This window comes from Canis lupus, chromosome 12, assembly GCF_003254725.2.
Source record: "Canis lupus dingo isolate Sandy chromosome 12, ASM325472v2, whole genome shotgun sequence".
In the NCBI taxonomy this organism is placed as follows: Eukaryota; Metazoa; Chordata; class Mammalia; order Carnivora; family Canidae; genus Canis; species Canis lupus.
Window position 1 is genome coordinate 67,081,007 of NC_064254.1, and position 24,352 is coordinate 67,105,358.

Consider the following 24,352-nt stretch of genomic DNA (forward strand, 5'->3'; position numbering starts at 1 on the left):
GGAGCACCTTGCCACACCCCCCTACCTGGGCAAGCCCCGCCAAGGCTTTCAGTTCAAAGTGAAGGGAAAAGAAAATCCTTTTCAAGCATTTCATAAATTAAATGTGAAGCAGCAACCTGGTGGAGCCCCCCGGGCGGGCCGCGCTTTCCCCTCCTCTGGGCCTCCCCCTCAGAGCTGAGGGCAGATGGTTCTAGAGGTGGGTCCTGTGGCCCGTGACCCCTGTGACCCCTCCATCAGGGTCCCGGCTGGGAGCTGCGCAGGCCCCGGGGGCCATGCCTGGCACCAGCTCCTCCTCTCGGAGCGGCAAGGTTTCTGGAGAAGTGTTGGGTTTTGTTTTGTTTTTTTTTTTTTCATTATAAGCTTATATTTTAATCCGTCTAGGGTTTTAATGAGAAGTGCATCACCAGCCCCAGGCTCGGGAAGGCTGCCCTCCCTCAGGGCTCAGAGGGCTGCCTAAGGCGGGGACACACTGCCACCTGTTGATCACTCCGAATCCTCGTTGGAGCCCGAACCAACATTCACACACACACACACACACACACACACACACACACACACACACACTTTGCAAAACTCAATCCAGCTTTTTTCTACTGCCGAATACTTCCTTCTACATTCTTTATCTTGTATTCTCGCTCCACGCGTCAATTTTTAAACAAATAACTGGCAAACTGACTTAAACGTCACCTTCCGGGCCCAGTTTCCTATTGGAAAAGCCACCTCTGACCAACCAGGCGCCCACTTCCTACACATTCGCGAACATTCTATGAGGTCAGAGGAGTGAAGGAGCCTCGAGCTTCAAGAGTTCCTGGTGGTGCTTTTGCTTGGCCGCTGCCAGCTGTGGGGCCCTCTGGGAGGTGGGGAAAAGGGGCACCTCCAGCCCCGGCCCTGCAGGTTCTGGGCGCCCAGGAACACCTCAGGACAAGGCGTCGCAAGTACATTGTAAGGACTACGGGTAACTGCAGAAAACTATACTGCAGATGCTCTAAGAAAATTAATGGACTCTCTATGAGGCTTCCACAGGGTGCCGTCCGGCCCTGCAACGGTCGGTCGGGCTCATGGAGAAGAGGTGCGCGCCCCAGGTGAGGGGGTGCTGGGGGGCTGCACATTCATCCTCCCCACGTTTGGGATCTCGTCCTTTCAAACAGAAGGTGGGGTGCGCTGGCGCCCTTGGCACCCTTGGCGGCTGCAGGCAGGGGGAGCCCAGATCTGCCCCCCTCCCCACACACACTCATGCACACGCACACGCACACGCACATCATGTGAAGAACCCCTGGGGCCAGAGACCGTCAGGGCTTGGGACCACTGCCTGGGAGTGTCCCCACGCCCTCCCCCCCGCCCCGACTCCTGGGCACGGTTCGCAGCCCCCGTGAGGACTTTGTCTCCCACCGGGAAGAACAGGGCCCAGCAGGCCGCTTGGTGAACCCCAGAAATGGACGAGCAGAGGCGCGCAGAGGCACCCCAACAGCCCCGGCCTGTTCCACCTCAAAATGAAAATAAAGCGACACATTTGCTCAACCTCGGAAAAACCAGTCACGAATGACAGCAATGGGAAAAGGACCCTAGAGGGTGGAATTTTCCGAGCACTGCCCACGCTCGGGGGCACGCCGGCCACGTCTGAAGCGTGTGCCCCAGTGTGGCTCGCGTGTTCCCAGACGTCAGGCCTCAGAAGGTCGGAGGACCTCGCCACCGCCTTGCGGGCCACAAACCTCCTCCGGGGGGCCCTCGGCGACGCAACTGCCCCCAAAGGAGAGGCCCTGGGTTTCAGTGTGGGCCTTGTTCTCGAGTCTCCACTGAGCTCCTCCCGCAGCCTCCCCGCCGCCACGGCCACCACGGAGGGACCAGGGCCCTGGGGCGCAGGCCGCCAGGTGGCAGCCCCAGCCCAGGTCTGCAAAGTGACCTCATCCTCTAAACTGATGGATCCCCCCCCCCCCGCCCCCCGACACACACACACACACACACACGTTCCCTCCATGTTTCTTTGTGGGGCATTCCAGGCTATTCCTGATATAAAACTGATTATTGGGCAGCAGCCCCGGGTGGCTCTGGTTCAGCACCTGCCTTCAGCCCAGGATCTCCTGATCCTGGAGACCCGGGATCGAGTCCCACTTCAGGCTCCCTGCGTGTGTCTCTGCCTCTCTCTCTCTCTCTCTCTCATGAATAAATAAATAAAATATTAAAAAAATAAAACTGGTTATTTTCATATTGTGCAGAGGTCAACAGCCAGCTGCCTTTTCCATACAGTGGCCTTGCGAAGGCCTTGGGAGCGTCTGGACTGCCCTGCCCACAGCAGGAGGCCACAGAGGGGCAGCTGGGTTCACTCTCGCAAGGTCAGGAAGGTACGAGAACAGTCTGGGAAGGAGGACTCTGCAGAAGCAAGGAACTAGGGGCTGGCAGATGAGGGCGCGAGGGGAGTGGGGCCACTGTCCCTCTCCCCCTGGAGTCTCCCGCCGGGGCGAGGGGCAGGCCCCGGAGCCCCCCAGGGCCCACCGCACCTCCTGGGGCTGCAGACGGCTACCAGCCCAGGGAGAGAAGGTGCGGGGAGCCCACGGACACTCAGCCCCGGGGCCCTGCGGAGCCGTCCCGGTCAGCTTCACCCACAGCCGGCCCGGTGGGCTGCCATCGAGGCCCGGCGGTGGCCGCACCGCAGAAGAGGTGTCAGGAAGCCACAGCGTGTTTCCCTGTTCGTTTCCTCCTTCCACCCTAATCCTCACTTCCCGGCCCCAGCCGTCCAGCTGCAGGCCGCCTTCCAACCAACCCGCACGTCCAAGACGACTGGCCGAGCTGCTTCAGCCAAGAATTCCCTTCAAAAAGCAATCTGGGGGGCACCTGGGTGGCTCTGTGGTTGAGCAGCTCCCTTCGGCTCAGGTTGTGACCCTGGGGTCCTGGGATCAAGTCCTGCATCAGTCCTGCTTCTCCCTCTGCTTAGGCCTCTGCCTCTCTCTCTGTGTGTGTGTGTCTCTCATGGATAAATAAAATCTTTAAAAAATAAACAACCCAAAGCAATTTGCGTTTTATTAATGGATCCAGAGAGATAGAAAAGCTTCCAGAAATCAGCAGTCAGTGCAGGCCTGGGGAGGTAGAGGTCATGCGGCCTCCGGGGGAGGGAGGGAGGCCAAAACTTTGGAGAAGGCCAAGCTGAGGAGATGGAGAACAGAAGCCCATCGCACTGGTGTCTGCCGCAGGGAGGCTGAGCACCTTCTTCGGAGGACAAAACAAGAGAAGATGAGTTTACATTTCAGTATGGAATATATACTGGATACAAAAAAAAAAAAATTATTGTCATCTGGATACAGATGACAATAATTATTTGAAACGATTCACCACCCTGTCCTATCGTTGTCTGACTTCATGATTTTCTTTCCTTTCCCTCTTAGATGCTATATATATTTTTAGGTTCATTTTTTTAATTAAACAGATTAACAGCACTTTGCTTTTAGAATTATCCTTTGAACTTCATTATATGAGATATCCTGAGGCATTGTGGGAACACTTTGGAAATGACAGTGTTTTGGTTTTTTTTTTTTAATGTTTGCGCAAAGCAAATTAATCAAAATTAACTTCGTTAAGCAGAAACTTCTGCAGCAAAGTGCTTATTGAAAGGACCTCCACCCAGCTGTTTATATGAGTTCCACATCCTTTCTATTTGCTTATTCATTCATTTTGACGAGTTTATTCTCTTATCTTCATCCCCCACACCCATTCTTCTTTAATCACTTTCCCATGGGCAAACAAGGCAGAATTTTTCATGTATGTATTTTTGCATATCTGTGTTCCTATAAAATTCATGTTGTTTGATTGATATGGGTGATACTGCCTTCTGAAGCTCGTCTTTGTGACTTCTTCACTGAGCAGTATGTCTTCAGTGTCCCTCTAAGCTACTATCTCAGTAACCAGACGGGTACCTGTGCCGCAAAGTAGCCGGACAGCACCCATCACATTTAGCACCGCCCTCATCATCGGGACCCTGGGTTCCTTTCCAACTCTCTGTCCCCACAAAGGATACTGTCAAGAGCAATCTCCTTACAGAGCCGGGGAGAGTTCTCTGGCCAAACACCCGGGAGAGAATTGACAGGGGTCATTGGGGGGTGCAGATACCACATTTTTCTAAGTAGGGCCAGAAACCTTTCTGCTCTTTCCAGAAGGATCGAATGAATCATTCCTTTCCTTGAGTGGCGCTAAAGGGTTTCTACAGCCTTACAAATACCTGGGGTTATGTAACTTCCTATTTTTACCAGGCTAATTAGTACAAATTAACATTTCATTGTTGTTTTGGTTTCCATTGTCTGGTGGCTCATTATTTGAAGCATCTCTTCATCTGCACTACATAGTGTCATACAATTAGCGGCTGGGGTGGCTGCAACTGGCCAACCCTGTCCCTTGCTCATTTCTTCTACTGGGGCCTCTGCCGTTTTATTTTTTATTTGCAGGAGGCTCTTGTGTGCTTAAATATTAATCCGAGGTCTAGTTAAGACTTCGAAATGTTTTGTCATCCTATCATCTCTTCATTAACTTTGTTTTTCACTGGACAGTAATGTTTAATTTTGAGTTAATCCAATTCTTTTGTTTGTTGTTTGTTTTGCCATGTGATTTGTGCTCTCAAAGTTTTGTTTAAAAATTCTTTCTCTGGGATCCCTGGGTGGCGCAGCGGTTTGGCACCTGCCTTTGGCCCAGGGCGTGATCCTGGAGACCCGGGATCGAATCCCACGTGGGGCTCCCGGTGCATGGAGCCTGCTTCTCCTTCTGCCTGTGTCTCTGCCTCTCTCTCTCTCTCTCTGTGACTATCATAAATAAATAAAGAAAAAAATATTTAAAAAAACAAATTCTTTCTCTGGAAAAAAAAATTCTTTCTCTGGGACGCCTGGGTGGCTCGGTGGTTGAGCATCTGCCTTCGGCTCAGGGTGTGATCCTGGGGTCCCGGGATCGAGTCCCCCATCGGGGGTCCCCCCAGGGACCCTGCTTCTCCCTCTGCCAGTATCTATGCTTCTGTGTCCCTCATGAATAAATAAATAAAATCTTAAAAAAGAAAAAAAAAGAAAAAAAGCCAGTCTTTCCCTGTTCCTGGGTCACCAAAGTAACTCCTGTATTTTCTTGGATTAATTTTGTAATTTTATCTTTTATATTTTGGGTTTTCATTCCTCTTCAGTTCACTGATGATGTGATGTAGGATCCAGTTATATTTTTCTATATACTGAATCAGATTTCCCATTTGTACTAAATAATCTCTCCCTTCCCTACTGATGTGTGGTGTCATCTCTATACTATTAGTTTCCGCACACATTTGGATTTGTGGATCCATTTGTCTGTTCTTACTCCAAAACCACACTTCAAATGAGTAATAATGCCTTGGTAGTGTGTCAGGATCTACTAGGATTAGACCCTTTCCTGTCTTGACTCTTCTTTTTTTTTTAAAAAAAAAGATTTTTATTTATTTATTCATGAGAGACACAGAAAGAAAGGCAGAGACAAAGGCAGAGGGAGAAGCAGGCTTCATGCAGGGAGCCCAATGCAGGACTCCGTCCTGGGACTCAAGGATCCCGCCCAAGCTGAAGACAGACACTCAACTACTGAGCCACCCAGGTGTCCCTACTCTTCTTTTTTAAGGTGGATTAGTCATGAATCTTTATTCTTTCATATAAATATTAGAGTACATTAATCAAGTTCCCCCCCCAAAAAAAAAATCCAACCGGGATATCGATTGAAATCACACTTGATTTATAACTTACTTTGACTTCTTTATAATATCATATCACACCATTGAAGGTTATGGACTCTCTCTTCTTCCATTGACATATTCTATGGTGTTTATAACAATTTAAAAGTTTTCTCCACAGAGTTATCATATAGTATTGGTCAAGTGAATTTCTGGATAACTTATCATTTTCTCTTCTTATTATAAATAGTATCTTAATTATGATTATGTATTATAAAAGATTCTATTAATATTTACAGGTCAAGCTTATGCAGCAAACTGATGTTAGTATTACTGCTAATAATTTATAATTCCTGTTGATTTTTCTAGAAAGACCATGAAAATGAAAGACTACTGAAAAGAGTGAAAGTTTCAACTCTTCCCTTTCGATCTTAACACTTATTTTTTTTCTTCCTTTTGACTATTATCCAGGACCTGTAGTCATCTGTAAGTTAGTATTAAAGGGTATCTGTAGCAGCACGAGTAGTGTTCATTAGTATGTAAGGGGCATTTTGTTCTGATCCCTATCTTGAAGGAGCTGCATCTAAACTTCTCCTGTTATGGGTAAGTATGTATCTGCTGTAAGATGCTGGCACATAAGCTTGATCAACTTAAGAAATTTCTTTCTATTCCTAACTTGATAAGAGTTTTTTTTAAATCATAAATAGGTATTAATCCTTTCCAAAAGCCTTCTCTGTAAAGATTGAGATAATCATATAATTCTCCTTTATATGTGTGGAATGTGGTGGATTACACCGATTAAGTTTCTGATGTTGAACCGTCCTTTCATTTCTGGGATAATCCTCGCTTGATTTTGACGTGTTATTTTTCTAAATAAACCATGTATTCAGTCAGTATTTTACTCCCTGCTGATATATCTACATTTATAAATGAAACGAGACTATGATTTTCTTTATCTTCCGTCTTTGGAATCAAGGTGATACTAAATTCATGAAATGAACTGGGCAACTTTCATTCTCCCTGTTTGCTGATACAACCGGTTCAACTGCACAAGATAGAAATGTCTATTCCTTGAAAATTTGGTGAAATTCACCTGTGTGTTTGTCTGAGCCTGGGATTTGGGAAGAAGTGGGTCTTTGACCTCTTTTTTAGTTTCTTTCATGCTCATTGCTCTAGGCCAAACTCTTTCTTTCCTGTACCAATTTGAACATTTCATAATTTTTCTATACATTCATTTCTTTTGTCCTGGCTTTGAGATCTAGTGGCAGCTAGGTGTGTGCTCATCCTTCTCTACTCCTCTCATCTTTCTGTTGTAGTTCTTTCCCTCTCCTTATTTTGTATACTTAAATATACACCAACTCATTTTTTCTTAATCAATCTTGCCAGAAATCTGTCTTGTTAATTCTTGAAAATACTTTTTGCTATCCTGTCCACCGTGCTGCGTCTTTCAGTACTCTATTGATTTCTGCCCTTACAAATATTTCCTTTGTTCTTGTTTGCTCTGTTGTCCTTTCCCAAATTCTCTTATTGATTGCTCACTTCACTTGTTATTCACATTCCTGTCTCCTGATAAACGTATGGAAAGCTGGACATTTTCCTGAAACCTTTGGTGGGGGCCCGCAGTTCTGATGGGCGGTGTTCAGGGTAGTTCTGTTCTTCCTGCAATTCCTTCATGATTTTCTCTGGAACTCAAAGGTTGTTCAGTAGCATGTTATCTTATCTCCTAACAAAAGGAATTGTTCAGTTCTGGTTTTCTTATTAGTTTCTGAATGTATTCATAATTAATTTGTTGCTCAGAACATAATCTGGTTTTGTAAATGTTCCATTATGATTGAAAAGAAATCTTTGTTTTATTTTATTGTTAGGTCACTGAGAGCTCTGCTTTTTTTTTTTTTTTTCTTTTTAAGTAGGATTATCTATTCCTCTCTGCCATTCTTTCAGATGGTTGGAATATTTCTGAAGCTTTCTTAATAGTATACACATGTTTATAATGGGTATATCTTTTCTTCCTTTATTCCTTTTATGCACATATAATGTCAATCCTCCATCTCTTGTGATATTTTTTGCCTTAAATTCTTATTTTGTAAGATATTAATATTGTTGTCTCAGTTTTTCTTTTTGTTCATAATTGCCTGGAATATATTTTATCTGCCTTTATTGCCAATTTTCTGTATTTCTGTCATAAGTGTGTCTTTTGGGGATCCCTCGGTGGCTCAGTGGTTTAGCGCCTGCCTTTGGCCCAGGGTGCAATCCTGGAGTCCCAGGATCAAGTCCCGCATTGGGGTCCCTGCATGGAGCCTGCTTCTCCCTCCTCCTGTGTCTCTGCCTTTCTCTCTATATATCTATCATGAATAAATAAATAAATAAATAAATCTTAAAAAAAATGTGTCTTTTTTTTCTATTTTCTTTTTTTTTAAATTTTTATTTATTTATGTTAGTCACACACACACAGAGAGAGAGAGAGAGAGGCAGAGACATAGGCAGAGGGAGAAGCAGGCTCCATGCACCGGGAGCCCGACGTGGGATTCGATTCCGGGTCTCCAGGATCGCGCCCTGGGCCAAAGGCAGGCGCTAAACTGCTGCACCACCCAGGGATCCCTAAGTGTGTCTTTATAGACAACTCATTGTATCATATTTTGCTTGTTTTTGAATAAGCTCTGAGAGCCTCTACCTTTGGTGAATTTACCCTTTTTGCTGCTACACTAGAATCTAGTTCCACTATCTTACTTATTTTTTAGTAATTTTTTATAGTCATCATGGTGTACATTACATGCCCAGGACTTATTTATCTTACAACCAAAGTTGGTACTTTTTGACCACTTTCACCCATTTCACCACCTCCCCTCCACTGGCAACCACCAGTCTGTTCTCTGTATCTGTATCTGTGAGTTCGGTTTTTGCTTTGTTTTAAGATCCCACATATAAGTGAGATCATCTGTGTTTATTTTTTTCCATCTGACTCACTTCATTTAGCATCGTACCCTGAAGATCCATCCATGTTGCCTCCACTAGGTGTCCTCCATTTGTTCCACCTGCTTTCTCTTTCTTTTCTCTGTTCTAAATTCCACTGGCTTTAGCAAGTTTTCTTCTGTAAGATAGAGATGATACATTCTGGTTTTGTCCTTCTGGCGGTCGACCTTAAGCCCCAGACTCCTATTTACCTCTATTCTCCTAAATGCATTACTCTATCTCCCACTTCCTTTGCTACGTAATGTGGACAGAATTTTATTTCTGAGTTATTATGTGAGGCGGTTTTCTCCCTTCTGACACCAAATCCATAGTGCTTTCTCCCAACAATAATTCATCAACTAACCCCAACTTCATGTCTTACAGTTCAATTCTGAAACTAACCACCCAGAGTGAGTAAGATTGCACAGGTTCAAGAGCCTTGCCTTCCAAGACTGCTCTCACCTCCGATGCCAGTCACAAGTATCGGGTTCCTGGGTCACCCAAGCTTCTGTCCAATTTGGCTATAGACTCGGGGGTTTTATAACCCCCACTCAGGTTCAATACTTTACTAGAATAACTCAGAACTGAGGAAAACACTCTCCCTATTATTATGGCTTCTTATAAAAGTTACAAATAAAGGTGCCCCGAGCACAGGAGTCTCTGTCCATATGGAGTTGGGGTGCACCACCCTCCCAGCATGTGGATGTATTCACCAACTTGGAAGTTCCCCAAACCCTATCGTTTAGGGGTTTTTACAGAGGTTTCACTACATAAGCATGATTGATGAAATCATTGGTCATTGGTGAGCAACTCTATATCCAGCCCCTCTTCTCTCTCAGGAGTTGGAAAGTAAGGTTGAAAGTGCCACACTTCTAAGCAAGGCTTGGTTTTTCTGGCCACGAGCCCCTATCCTGAAACTATCTAGGGGCCTGCCAGGACTTGTCTCATTAACACAAAAGATGCTCTGACCACCTTATTGCAAGAGTTGTAGGAGCTCTGTGCCAGCAATCAGGGAACAAAGACCAAATATCTTTCTTATTATACCACATTATGTAAATATATTTCCTTCCATCCTAGCTTTTAAGATAATAGAAAACTTTACCAAGATGCATGAAAACTCTTACTTCTCACAACTCTCGCTTCATGGTCAGGACTTATTTCTTCTATTATTATTTTTTTTATTGGAGTTCAATTTGCCAACATATAGCATAACACCCAGTGCTCATCCCATCAAGTGCCCCCCTCAGTGCCCGTCACCCATTCACCCCCCCCCCCGCCCACCTCCCTTTCCACCACCCCTTGTTTGTTTCCCAGAGTTAGGAGTCTCTCATATTCTGTTTCCCTTTCTGATATTTCCCACTCATTTTTTCTCCTTTCCCCTTTATTCCCTTTCACTATTTTTTATATTCCCCAAATGAATGAGACCATATAATGTTTGTCCTTCTCTGATTGACTTATTTCACTCAGCATAATACTCTCCAGTTCCATCCACGTCGAAGCAAATGGTGGGTATTTGTCGTTTCTAATGGCTGAGGAATATTCCATTGTATACATAGACCACAGCTTCTTTATCCATTTAACTTTTGATGGACACCGAGGCTCCTTCCACAGTTTGGCTATTGTGGACATTGCTGCTAGAAACATCGGGGTGCAGGTGTCCTGGTGTTTCACTGCATCTGCATCTTTGGGATAAATCTCCAGCAGTGCAATTGCTGGGTCGTAGGGCAGGTCTATTTTTAACTCTTTGGGAACCTCCACACAGTTTCCAGAGTGGCTGCCCCAGGTCACATTCCCACCCACAGTGCAGGAGGGTTCCCCTTGCTCCACATCCTCTCCAACATTTGTTGTTTCCTGCCTTGTTAATTTTCAAACTCTCCCTCTTCGCAGATGACATGATATTGTACATAGAAAACCCAAAAGACTCCCAAGATTGCTAGAACTCATACAGCAATTCGACAGTGTGGCAGGATACAAAATCAATGCCCAGAAGTCAGTGGCATTTCTATACACTAACAATGAGACTGAAGAAAGAAATTAAGGAGTCAATCCCATTTACAATTGCACCCAAAAGCATAAGATACCTAGGAATAAACCTAACCAAAGAGGTAAAGGATCTATACCCTAAAAACTACAGAACACTTCGGTAAGAAATTGAGGAAGACACAAAGAGATGGAAAAATATTCCATGTTCATGGATTGGCAGAATTAATATTGTGAACATGTCAGTGCTACCCAGGGCAATTTACACATTTAATGCAATCCCTATCAAAATACCATGGACTTTCTTCAGAGAGTTGGAGGAATATTCCATCTTAAGATTTGTGTGGAATCAGAAAAGACCCCAAATAGCCAGGGGAATATTAAAAAAGAAAACCATAGCTGGGGGCATCACAATGCCAGATTTCAGGTTGTACTACAAAGCTGTGGTCATCAAGACAGTGTGGTACTGGCAAAAAAACAGACACATAGATCCATGGAACAGGATAGAGAATCCAGAAGTGGACCCTCAACTCTATGGTCAACTAATATTCAACATAGCAGGAAAGACTGTCCACTGGAAAAAAGACAGTCTCTTCAATAAATGGTGCTGGGAAAATTGGACATCCACATGCAGAAGAATGAAACTAGACCACTCCCTTGCACCATACACAAAGATAAACTCAAAATGGATGAAAGATCTAAATGTGAGACAAGATTCCATCAAAATCCTAGAGGAGAACACAGGCAACCCTTTTTAACTTGACCACAGTAACTTCTTGCAAGATACATCCACGAAGGCAAGAGAAACAAAAGCAAAAATAAACTATTGGGACTTCATCAAGATAAGAAGCTTCTGCACAGCAAAGGATACAGTCAACAAAACTACAAGACAACCTACAGAATGGGAGAAGAGATTTGCAAATGACGTATCAGATAAAGGATCCAAGATCTATAAAGAACTTCTTAAACTCAACAGCAAAGAAACAAACAATCTAATCATGAATTGGGCAAAAGACATGAACAGAAATGTCACAGAGGAAGACATAGACATGGCCAACAAGCACATGAGAAAATGCTCTGCATCACTGGCCATCAGGGAAATACAGATCAAAACCACCATGAGATACCACCTCATACCAGTGAGAATGGGGGAAATCTTCTATTATTTAAATACTTCCTCCAAAAGTATTATCAATACGGGTCTTTTTGTGGTGAAACCTCTGAAGTTTTATAGCCCAAGAACATTTTTTGTGTGTCTTTTTGTTTGAATAATAGCTTGGCTAGATAAAATAATTTAGTATTAGAAAATTTATTGTTACTATTTCTTCAAATATTGCCTTTTCTGGTTTTTATTTTCTCCATTTCTAGGACTCTAATTATGTGGCTGTAGACATTTCTCTATCTTCCATTTCCTTTATCTTAATTTAAAAAAAAAAATACCTATTTCCTTTCTCATCTTACCCTTTTCTGTTGCATTCTGGGAGAATTTCTCAAGCTGACCTTCTAGCTCACTGATTGCTTTTTATCTCTATCAATCTTACCAGTTATCCCACATCTCCTGTTCTTTATTTTATTGCTTATCATTTTCATACCTAATATTTCTCTTGGTTCTTTTTGGTGATTTTTTTATTCTTGCCAATATCTTCCTTTATTTCTTTAGGTGTATTTATAGTGCTTGTTTTAAATTCTGGGTCCATCCATTCAAATACTTCTGCCCAATGGCATACGTTGTGCAGTTTATTTATCTACTTCTTTAGCTATGTATTTCTCCAGCTACTTTGGCTTATGAACTTCTCTTCCTCTCCTCTCCTCTATTTTGTAATATGTATTCCCAATACATAGGGCCAAAGACACCAGACTGCGTCTGTACCAGTGAGTTTAAGAAGGAAGGAAGGGGTGGAGCCCTAGAGTGGAGAGTCCCCAGCAGCCTGGGATCACTACTGATCCTTCTGGGCTGTTGGCCTTCCATCACGCAACTCCTTTGGCAAGCTTTTGTCTTTAAATCTTTAGGATAAGGCAGGATTGGGAGGATGTAGTCCCCTAGCATTCAATGCCCCCTCCCTGGGGTGTGGAGAGGGAGGAGGAAAGGGCTGACTCTTAGAGGTTAGCTATTTGACCCATATCCATTTTTTATTTATTTGACAGTGTGTGTGTGTGTGTGTGTGTGTGTGTGTGTGTGTAAGAGAGAGCACAAGCAGGGGAAGCTGCAGAGGGAAAGGGAGAAGCAGACTCTCCAATGAGCAGAGAGCCTGACCTGGAGCTCAATCCCAGGACCCTGGGATCATGACCTGAGCCGAAGGCACATGCTCAACTGACTGAGCCACCCAGGGGTCCCTGGTCCACATCCATTTTCATCTCTTATTCCTCCTGGCTGGGCTTTTGTGCTGCCATGAATTTGCCCTGGAGACACCTCTACCAATAGTCTAGGCTACAGCCACAGGAATCTGCATTTAAGAGGCAATGAGTGCCAGGAGACCACCCTGGGGAGATGAAAGGACGGTCTTTAAAAGGCTTTTCTTCAGGATTCCCTGGGTGGCTCAGTGGTTTAGCACCTGCCTTCTGCCTAGGGCGTGATCCTGGAGTCCTGGGATCAAGTCCTGGGATTGAGTCCTACATCGAGCTCCCCATGTGGAGCCTGCTTCTCCCTCTGCCTGTGTCTCTGCCTCTCTCTGTGTGTCTCTCATGAATGAATAAATAATTTTTTTTTTAAAAAAAGGCTTTTCTCCAATTGGTCTCCTCACTGTACTGCCTCTGGTTTCTTCCACGTAAGAGTGGAAATCAGATAACCACTCTGGGCCTCCACCCACCTGACTATTGAGAAAAAAAAAAACCTATTTCATTGATGGAGGGAGCTTTCCCTCCTAGAGTCATGCAGAAGTCCCAGGAGAGTGAGTCTTATGGAGCTTAGAATGTTCTGGAAAGGGCATTTACTTTTCAATTTCTACTGGCTTCTTTTGGAGGACTTTGTGCAGTCTTTGGACAGAGGCCATTCTCCTGCTTCTCTGCCAGGCATCAGCCCAGGAGGTTTTCTCTGAGATTTCCAAAGCAACAACTGAAAATGTACAACCTTCCTCCTCTCAAATGTTCACCCCACCTGCTGGGGGCTGAATAGACATAGGAGGAGACCAACCCTCACAAATCAGAATCCATGTCCAGTGATCTTTCCTCAGTTGTAGGGAATTTCTCTTCCTTTCTCTTTAAAATCAAGGCCTTCCCATCTCTTTACCTCGAAACATGCCTCCAACTTGCCTGGGCGGGACCCTTCAGCCTGTTCTGGCTTCATGAATTTGAAACACGAAAACTCTTTTTCTCCCCTGTGGGGTGTTGAGTTTAAGGATGACAATTGAGAACATCAATAACACAATGCCACTTTTTCCAAGGGCAAAGCTGGGAAAAGATGAACTAGCTAAATTTTGTTTATTTATTTTTCATTCTTGCCTTATCATGTAGATGTTACATCATTTCATTTCCTCCCACACCCCACACCCCATAGTAGTTGCTGCAGCTCGCTGCCCAGATCCACCCAAGCTGGTGGGGGTGGGAGGGTGTTTGAGTCACTTTCCTTACCCAAGGTCACAGCCTCTCCCCAGGGATGGCCAGTGTCCTGTGGCTAGTTGATGAGGGATAATGGGTGAGGTACAAAGTCCTGGCTCCTCTTGGCTTGAGGTGGCACAGCTCTGGAAGGCTGATGTTGGAGCTCCCTGTGAAAGTGGCAGAGGCCTTGTGACTGGCTGTCCCTTCTCCTGCTGCCCAGTCCTGCTTCCTTAATCTTCTCCTACATGGGTTGGCTCCCCAAGGCCATTCTTCCCTGCACACAGATCTCTGCCTCAAAGTCTATTTCCCAAGACAAGCACCAAGAGGTGGATGTCATATATTCGCACTTCATAGATATAGAAACCAAGGCTCTGGCAGCTCAAGTAACTTGGTCAAATTGGAAATTTGATATTTGATTATAAAATCTAATTCTCAGGCCTTTGGGTAGAGTTTTGGTCTGAGGGATTCCTGCCCTCACTAGAGCAGGAATGTGGAGTAAAGAACATTCGTTCAACTCTTGGCTCCCAGATCCTTCCTAAGTGGCACCATGCTCCGAACCTATAATGACATCACACGCACACACTTCTTTGCACCAGGGCTACCATCTCTTTCATGACAACAATTCTCAAAGAGGAGTAGGAACCGCAGGCTGTGAAGGTTTGCACTGATGCCATCGCAACTTCAGCAACACAGTGCCAGGCGCTGGGGCTGGGCAAGGGGGGCTCTGGCTGACTGGCATTCCCCTCAGGGCTCACGCTGTGTCCCCCCCAGAGCCCTGAGCCGGGAGAGCCACCAACCAGGCTCCAACAATAGCTGCTGCCCCCGTGAGGGCCTCTCAACTTCCCCACCTCTTCTACTCCTACCCCCCAACTCCTGAAGAGATCAGAGCTAGGGAAGTGCTGGTTTTCGGTTTTTAAGACAGAATCAGGAGTTGATGTATTCTTTAAGAACAAATGCCATCTGCTGTCAGAGCTCAGCTAATGACTCTCCCGGGGCCTGGGGCCTCCGCTGTAGCTCGCTCACAGCTCACTCACTCCCCTCCCCCGAAGGCCCGCGCTCCTGTGCTGCATGCTGAAATCTTTTCTAAGGGCAAACATACTTAGTCTTTGCCTGGGGTCTTTTAAAGAGGTGGTCTTGTTGTGTTGGAGCAGAAGCACCCTGAGCCCGCCTGGTGTCGGAAAGGCACCCTGGGGGAGCCGTGGGTGCAACCTCAGCCCACACAGAGGGCCAGCTGGGCCCCACGGCAAAACCCTGCCTGCACAGAACCTCCTGCTGGATTTCTAACCACTAGGCCATCCTGTGCACGATCCATGCTGCTCGTTTCACACAGGGGATCCAAAGTGCCTGAGGGACCCCTGTGGCTTCGAGGTCCCCTGAGACCCGGCTCTGGCCAGCCCTCCGCATTCCTGGTGCTGGAAGAGCAGAGGAAGAGAGGATAGGAGCGAGTGTGCGGGGGGGGTATTCAGAGCCACCGGACAGAGGTGCAGGGTGAGGCCCCACAGGCCAGCCAAGCGCCCGCAGCTTAGGGGAGCAGCCTTTGCTGCTGGGCATGGAGGCGAGCGCTCCAGTTGTCCTGCTCGGCTTTTCTTCCCTAAAAGTTGTATTAAAATACTGGAAAGAAACTTGAGTAAATCACCTGAAATGCTTGCCAGAGTGAAGCCATTTTGGTAGCAGGAAGGGCACTGCCACCCTGGAAGCGCAGCAGCTTGCGGGGGGCCCAGCCCCAGCAGGTGCTCGTCCGCTCCTCCTCTTGGTGGAGCAGCTGCGGTCCTCGCACCCCCGTCTGTGCACATCCCCCTGCTGGGCCGCGCCGCCCGCTTCGTGGACACCCATGTGGCACTCCCGTGCTCCCCAGGATATTGCTGGCGTCCCCACCCAGGGCCAAGCCCTGCACTGGAGCTGGGAACAGGATGGCGAGGGGAAACATAAACTTAAAAACCATCACGGAACTTACCAAGTCTAGGGAGGAAGAGCGACACCAAATGCAGAGACTTAGACAAATAGAGGCAAAGCTATGGTTGTGCCGGTGCCGAGGAAAGGACTTGAGCTGGTCAGGCCTCCCTCGGAAGCGGCCACTGAGCTGACTCCGAAGCAGGAGCAGGCAAAGCGGGTGACGGCCCTCCTGGGCAGCGGGGACAGCGGTGGCAGGAGAGGGCACCAGACTGTCAGGACGGAAAGGTGCCCGCGTGGTAGGGCGAGTGTGCCGTGAGCCTGGGGACAGCCAGATGGGCCACCAAATGCCACGTCCTTAACCTCCGTGAACCGGCCACAGGAAACAATCAGGTTTGCATTTAAAAGATCGGTATTCGGGACACTGACTCAGGTCATGATCCGGGGTCCCAGGATCGAGCCCCACATCGGACTCCCTGCAGGGAGCCTGCTTCTCCCTCTGCCTGTGTCTCTAACTCTTCCTCTGTGTCTCATGAATATAAATAAAATATTTTTAAAAATAAAAATAAAAGATCGGTATTGGCTGCAGCAGAGAACCAAGTAGGAAAAGATGGTGTAGACCAGTTAGGAGTTACCACTGGGACCAGAGTGAGAGTACAGATGGACAGGAGGGAACGGGTTTTAGAGATCCTGGGGAGCAGGGTCAGCAAGACTGGGTGATAAGTTTCAGGTGGGGGGCGAGGGAGAGGGAATGTCAAGGAAGGAATGTCAAGGAATGTTTGGCTTCATAACTGGTTGTAGAGTAAGAAGAGGATCATACCTGAGAGTGAAAGAGAAGGAACACATTTCAGACTCTAGCTTGAGGTGCTGAGAGACACCCCAGTTGTACAAAGAGGCAGCGGGATCCCTGCGACGGGAACTCGGGGCGAGGCACCCAATTCGTGAAGTGGGCGGTCACCGCAGCCCTGGGCGTGGACCTGGGCGGGGGGACCTAGGTGGAGCCTGATGGCTGTCCTGCTCCAGGGGACAGGTGCAGGCCGGATGGCCGTCCTACTCCAGGGACAGGTGTGAGAGTTTGGGGAGACAGTCCCCGTCATCCCTTTCTCTGCTTCCAGAGACCCTGAGTGTTTTGAAATCTGGGTCTCATGGGGTGTGTGTGGGGGGCAGAGCGCAGCGTGGTGGTGGGGTGGCTGCTTAGAACCAGCTGCAAGTATCCTGGGGAGCAGATAAATGTAGAGCCTGCAAGGGGCCCCTGGGGGGCTCAGTGGCTCAGCATCTGTCTTCAGCTCAGGGGGTGATCCTCGGGTCCTGGGATCGAGTCCCACATCGGGTTCCCCACAGGGAGCCTGCTTCTCCCTCTGCCTGTGTCTCTGCCTCTCTCATGAATAAATAAATAAAATCTTAAAAAAAAAGAGCGAGAGCACGCAGCCTGGATAGGAGGGTGACAGAGAGGCCCCATTCTTCCTGGAAGGTTCAAGGCCAGAGGGAGAGAGGTTTCCCCTCTGCTGGCGGCGAGGGACTGGCTGAGAGGGGCCCCCACAGCCCACGGGGGTAATCCAGCCCCCCCTTTCGGGGCCAGCTGGCCTAGCACCTCTCCTCCCCGCTGGGGCTGCTCGGACTCACCGGCTTTGGAGAGCTGTGTGCAAGCCCACCGGTGCCTGCCAGGTCGCCGTCACAGCTGGGGGGAGCCCCCCGCCCACCCAGAGCCCAGGCCGTGGAGGAGACACAGCGCCCGTGTCCTGGTTCACGCAGCCGGTCACCTGCTGACCTTCCCGGCTGGACCCGAGGCAGCCGCGGGGAGAGGCTTCCTGCCTGTCCTTAGGGCACAGGGCCGGGGGTCCCTGAATCCGCCGGCCAGCGGGCAGGCTCCCCGGGTCCCCCGGAGCCAGGGCTGTCCCGACGGCCACGTGCCAGGCATGCAGCCCGGGGCCGGGGGCGCCCAGGCCAAGAAGCTCCAGCCAGGAAGTCCGCCCAGGCAGGGGCCAGGCCGGTGGCTCCCAGAGGCACTTGCAGCCGGGCCAGCCCGGGCCAGCTTGGCCGGGGGAGGAGAGGAGCCGCATGGTGACACGGACCTAGTGGCTCCCCGGTTGGCCTTCCTTGAGAGTGCCTGGGGCCAGCCCAGGATGCTGCTCATTGCCCACCGCATGAGCCCCCCGAATTTCTGCTGAGCTCCTTGGTGCCTGCTAGAGAGGAGAGGAGGCGCTCAGGGAGGCTCCAGGCGTCACAATGTCTAGTGATGACCGTCATGCACCAGCGGGGGCGGGGGGGCAGGAGTCAACAGTGGGTCTGATTCGAAACATTAACGTCCAAAAATGCTCACAAATGAACCATTTCATCTGCAATCAACTGGCGTTTTATTTATTTATTTTTTGTTTCCTCCTAGAGATAGAAAATAGATAATAACTGAGAAAAGAATGGGGAAAACTTTCCACGTGCCTAATGTGGGCCCAGACACACGGAAACAACCATTTCTCAGGAATGTGCCAAGCGGTTCCGTCCACAATCTGCCGTGAGTGTAGACAGGCTTCTGAAACGGACTCGGGGCAAGAAGCCGTGGCTGAACTGTGTGGTGCAGAGCACGTGCCCCTCCTGATAGAGACCCTCCTCGGCGGGGCCCACGCGGAGCGGGAAGTGCTGGTAACACAACCCGAGCTGCGGCTCCGCGACACACACGCACAAAAGGATGAGAGTCAGGACTCGGTGAGCAGGGGAAAGCCGCGGTAACTGCAGCCCCTGGCTGTGCAAGTTGGCCTTTCCCAGCCACGACTCAGCTGGGCCCTGTCCCACGGCGGGAGGGGGCCATGGGGCAAAGGCGGCAGGCCGGCTGCACGGGGGGCGCTTGAAGGAAAGGAAACCTCTTTTGGGGTGCGGGGTCCAATCGGCCCAGGGGCCACCGGGCTGCTGCAAACTAGGTGGGGACACGGGAAAAACATCAGGCCCGAGTGGAGAAGAGAGAGCAGATGGGACCCAGAGCGGGGGCGTCAGGGGGTCAGGGCTCTTTCCTCCTGGATAAGGCTGCACCCAGGCAAGAGGGAGGAGGGACTGGGGGGAACCTCAGAACCCCCCCCCCCCATTCATTAGTAGGTCCTGGCGTTGTGCCAAAGTTGCACATTTCAGCTGTTCGTGAACCGCCGAGAGTGGATCCAGAGGGTGAGCTCATTTCTTCTCACCGACTCCGGGATAGTTGCACAGAGCGTGCAGTGAGGGCGGCCCCTGACCTAGCGTTAGCGTCAGCCCGGGATCTGCTCCGAAGAGTGGGAAGCGGCCTGGCGGGTGGCGTCTCAGCGAGGACCCGGGCTCAGGGGTCCCACCTCGTGGCAGCCTCGGGCTGGCAGCATCTCCCCCACTTGGCTCACTCTCTGCTTTCCCTCCGAAGCCCAAGACCTGGGGCTTGGAAGTCGTCCCCGCCCCGGCCCACACCCCGCGTGCTCCACCTGCCAGCACCCTCGCTACACCTGCGTGCTGTTGGGGCCACCGTCACGCCTGCCGCTCCCGGATTCCAGGCATGTCCTGTGTCTCTCACTCCCTCTGGCCCTGTGCCCCTCACTCCCTCGGGCCCTGTGCCTGTGCCACGTCGTGCACCTGGCACACCCCAACCGTCCCCCTGAGGCCAACACCCCGAGATGAGCGCCTGAACCCCTGCCCAGCTCCCATCCTGGCTGGGCCCCTCCTCTCTTGCCTCGATTGCTCCAAGGCTGTCCTGAGCTCCGTGCCTTTGCCTCCTCTCTGTCCTCCAGTCTGTTCCCCACGCAGCAGCTCAAGTGTCTTCTGGTTGCAGTGAGAGCAGAACCCGGAGTTCCTCCCGGGTCTTTGGGGCCCAGCACGTTGGGAGGTGCCCGCCTCTCCCGCCTCCGCTCAGACCACCCTCCCCTCTGCACACGCTGCTCCCGACACCCTGCTTTTCTTCGCTGCTTCCCACCTGGCCCCAGAGCCTCCCACTTGCTTGTCCTTCTCCCTGGAACACCTGCAGAAGCTCATTCCCTCCCTCCAGGTTTCTGCTCTCCTTAGCCCCTCGCCCTGCCTATTTTACTTAACACCCCCCCCCAATTCCCTTCTATCCCTTTACCCAGCTTTACTTCTTTTTGCCACACTCATCACCACCTGTGTTAGTGTCATAAGGGTTTGTCTCCCTCAGGAGAGTGTGAGGTTCCTAAAAACAGGGACTTGCTGCTGTATAGAGTTCACTGCCTTTCCCCCGGGACTCTGCACAGAGCCTGGCGCACGGTGGAAGAAACAGACGCGTGAAGAAAACCACCGTACATTTGTGTACATGCGTTGGCTGTGACATGTAATAGTCTAGTGGTTTTTTTATTTATCCTTTTTAAAGATTTTATTTATTTATGAGAGAGAGAGAGAGAGAGAGGCAGAGACACAGGCAGAGGGAGAAGCAGGCTCCATGCAGGGAGCCCGATGTGGGACTCGATCCCGGGTCTCCAGGATCACGCCCTGGGCCGAAGGCAGGCGCAAAATCACTGAGCCACCCAGGGATCCCTTAGTGTGCTTTTTTTTTTTTTTAAAGGTACTTTCTTTTGATGCTGTTGCTAAATGATCTGGCTCCTGTAACAAATGAGGTGGTCAAAGAAATCATTCTGCCAGAGAATTAAAAATACCTGGGGTCAAAACCTGGTGCTAGCTCGTGTCTCTGGTGGAAAAGAAAATTGGCTAACAGAGGAGTCTGTGCAGAAGTCGAATAGGACTTGGAGCTAGAAGAGACCTGTCCCCTCAAGGGAGACGTATACCCTCCTCCTCCAAAGCACGTAGACTGTTCCTCCCACCCCGTGTCCCATGGGCTCACCTACCCCACGCTGGCTCACCAAGCCATCCTCCCAACACAGGTACCTCCCCCCGAGGAACCCTCCTTCTAGTTGCTACCAAAAAAAAAAAAACAAAATCTCTCTGTATCATTACGGAATTACAGCCTATTTAATGACAGCACCATGTGTTGAGCATGAACTAATTAATTGCCACATACTTGCCATTCACTGGTGTGATCCTGGAAGCGACCCTAGGAGGTGGCACTATTATTAGGCCCGTTTCACAGAGGAGGCCGAGCAAAGCACAGACTCGGTCAAGGTCATGAAGCTCATGCCATGCGGAGCCAGGTTGCAGCCCGCGGCTTGTTGTCAGCATCCGTGCTCTTCATCGCCTGCAGAATCTCTCTGCTCGTAGCTGGAAGGGTTTCCCATTTTAAAGAGGAAAGAGCTAAGGCAGTGACAAGCTGGGTGACTTGGCCAAGGTCACACAGCAGGCAATGGGTGAAGGGGGGCACATCTAAGGCTATGTTCCCTGTTCTCTCCAGTCAGCTTGAAAGACCTCAGCGAGGTATTTCTTCCCCTGGCGAGTGGGCAGCGGGGAGGCTTTAGGATGGAACCAGTCCCAACTATGATGTAAAACCAATAGAAGAAATTGCCTCGAGCATTAAAAAAAAAAAAAAGAGGGGGGAGTTAATTAAAGCAAATATCCAGAACTTAATCTCATTTTATTTATTTATTTTTATTTATTTATGATAGTCACAGAGAGAGAGAGAGAGAGAGAGGGAGGGAGGCAGAGGCACAGGCAGAGGGAGAAGCAGGCTCCATGCAGGCTCCATGCACCGGGAGCCCGATGTGGGATTCGATCCCGGGTCTCCAGGATCGCACCCTGGGCCAAAGGCAGGCGCCAAACCGCTGTGCCACCCAGGGATCCCTTAATCTCATTTTAAATTAAAAAGTGTGCCTTTTGAATTCGGAGTTTTTTTCCTTTTTACTTCTTTCACTACAAGGTATTATGTGATGTCTGCTTAAGAAGTACCCTAATCATGGTTCGCCCGGGTGGCTCAGCGGTTTAGCACCGCCTTCGGTCCAGGGCCTGATCCTGGAGACCTGGGATCGAGTCCCACGTTAGGCTCCCAGCAGGGAGCCTGCTTCTTCCTCTCTGTGCCTCTCATAAATAAATAAAATCTTAAAAAAAAAAAAAAAAAGTACCTTAACCGAGTTTTTCTCTGCTGGCCCCATGAGTAAGCATACTTATTTTAAACCTGGTGCAGACGGTACCCTCTGTGTTCCTTAATTTTATCACTTCCAAAGACTAACCACTGTGTGTGGCCCCCACGGAGTCTGGGTGGCTAACCAGCATTGCCAGGACTTGCCCTGGTCCTCGTGCCTAAACACACAAGGTGAAATAGGTGACCTGGAGCAAGTCGGACCTGCGGGCCACAGGTTCCTCATCTAACACAAGGGGGTAGATAGGCCCACATGGATTGCTTGTACTCTGTGACGCCCTCTGGTTCTAGACAAAGACTCCGTAGTCATCTACTGTTTCCAGGCATGTGCGAGTGTTCTGTGTGCATTTCTCATTAAATCCTCTCAGCATCTCTATGAGATAGACACCATCGTTATCCCTGCTGTACAGATGAAGAAAAGGAAGCTTAGCCAAGTTGGGATGTGTGCCCACGGTCACACCCTAGCAGCCGGGTGGCACGGCTCAGATCCTACCCTCCTGCCCACCCTGAGGTGGGAGAGGGCTCTCTTACAGAACCTTGGGGAGCAGAGGTGCCTGCAGAGCATCCTCCCTCAGAGTCCAGATGAGTACACTCAGGCCAAGGGAATTTGAGTGACTTGTGCACAGTCACATTACCAGGCAGTGTTAGAGCTGACAGGAATTCTCTTCTTGGATGTTTACAGTGACTGTCCCATCAGGTTGACTCTGGAGAATGAACATCTCCCCATCAACAGGCTTCCAGTCAGACTCTGAGCCTGGTTTACTCACCTTCTATCCAGGAACGTATTAAAAATAGTTTGGGGCAGCGTAGGCATCCCCCATGCATTCGATTTCTACAGGTTTATGCTAGGCTTAAGCCTGACCTGATGTGCCTATCCTTTATTATTATTATTTTTTAAACTAACATTTTATTTGGAGTTTGTGTCCAGAATCCAATCTAGGTTTCACACGGGATGCTACTAGTTGTCAATAGGATGCTCTAGTGCTTCTTTACAGGAACTTTCCCCTCAAACCCACCGCGGGATAGGTCTGCAGAAGGCTGAGGCTGAACTGATCGCGGGGTGCCTGCATTTTATCCCACGTGCTAAGCCCTAAAGCAACGAGTCTTTTACACCATTGCTCCTTCACACCATCTACAGACTCTCGAATTTTAGGTTGCTTTTAGACTGGGGCGATGAGTCCCAACTCTGGTTGTACATTAGAATCATCTGAGGAACTTAAAAAAAAATACTAGAAATTTGGGACCCACTGATCACTGAAAACATTGAAGCCCAGAAACCATTGAAGGTTGTTTGAGCAGGAACATGATTTGGGGAATAGTACGTATGTTTTTTAGGGAAGTTGTTCAGATTTTCATATGCATTAATTGGAGAGAAATTTGTATAGTATTTTTGTGAAAAAGCTAGGTTTCTGCAACCCACGCTCCCAGTTTGGGGGTTACTCTTGAATCATGGGTTGCCCACATACCCCATTCTTTCTTTTCATAGTTTCCTAGGGAGTTAACCTGGCTTTTCTTTCTTTTTTGCAGTTCTCACTCCACCTAGAACAGTTTTCTGGAGGAGTATGTACCTCTATATTGTTCTTTTCCTACTTTATTATTAATTTGGGAAAGATATTGTGCTCACGTGTTAAAAATATTCAAAAGGCACACAGCAATATGCAGCAAAAATGGGTCTCCTACCTTTCCCCCTCTCAACCTGGGCCCACCAGTTTCCAGTTCTCGGGGTGCCCTTGCAGAGACGGTCTATGCACATACAAGCAAATATTATGTGTATGGATTTACCCAAATGATAACCTTCTCTTTTTTAAAAAACATTATTTTAGGGATTTTAGCCACTGGGTGGTTGAGCGTCTGCCTTTGGCTCAGGGCGTGATCCCAAGGTCCTAGATCGAGTACCACATCAGGCTTCCTGCAAGGAGCCTCCTTCTCCCTCTGTGTCTCTGCCTCTCTCTCTGTGTCTCTCATGAGTAAATAAATAAAATCTTAAAAAAAAAAAAACACTGATCAGTAACTTGCTTTTTTCTCCTTTCTTTTCTTTCTCTGAAATTAAGCTGGAGGCCATTCTTCTTTTAGGTTTTTAAAAAAGGGAATGAGAAGGATAATGAGGAGAGCTCATACAGAGGATCCAGAGCCTTAAAAGTTGTCATGGTCAGATTTCTGTGTTCCTGGCCCCGAAGAACCTTCTGGCTCTCTTCTTCTCCCTTCTATACCCGAGGGTGCAACTCCCCAAATCTCATCGTCCCTCCCCTCGCCTCCTGAGTCCCTGACCCCATTCGGTGCTTCTTGGCTGTCCTTCTTTGTGGAAGCACCTCTCACTAGGAAGCGGTCCTGAACTGACATTAGGGTGAAACGGTGCTCGTGAAGAG

The 24,352-nt window shown here is 48.7% G+C and overlaps 1 protein-coding gene across 1 annotated transcript; it reads right to left on the reverse strand.

Annotated features, from left to right (window-relative positions):
• Positions 1–3,033: 3,033 nt before the first annotated feature.
• On the reverse strand, positions 3,034–18,066 carry LOC112658680 (synapsin-1-like). Its single transcript, XM_025444906.2, has 4 exons — positions 17,630–18,066; positions 15,753–16,015; positions 14,150–14,283; positions 3,034–3,201 (listed from the first exon to the last, which is right to left on the reverse strand). Exons 1-3 carry the CDS (start codon positions 18,064–18,066, stop codon positions 14,156–14,158), a joined length of 828 nt encoding a protein of 275 aa, XP_025300691.1. The 3' UTR covers positions 3,034–3,201; positions 14,150–14,155.
• Between the last annotated feature and the right edge of the window lie 6,286 nt (positions 18,067–24,352).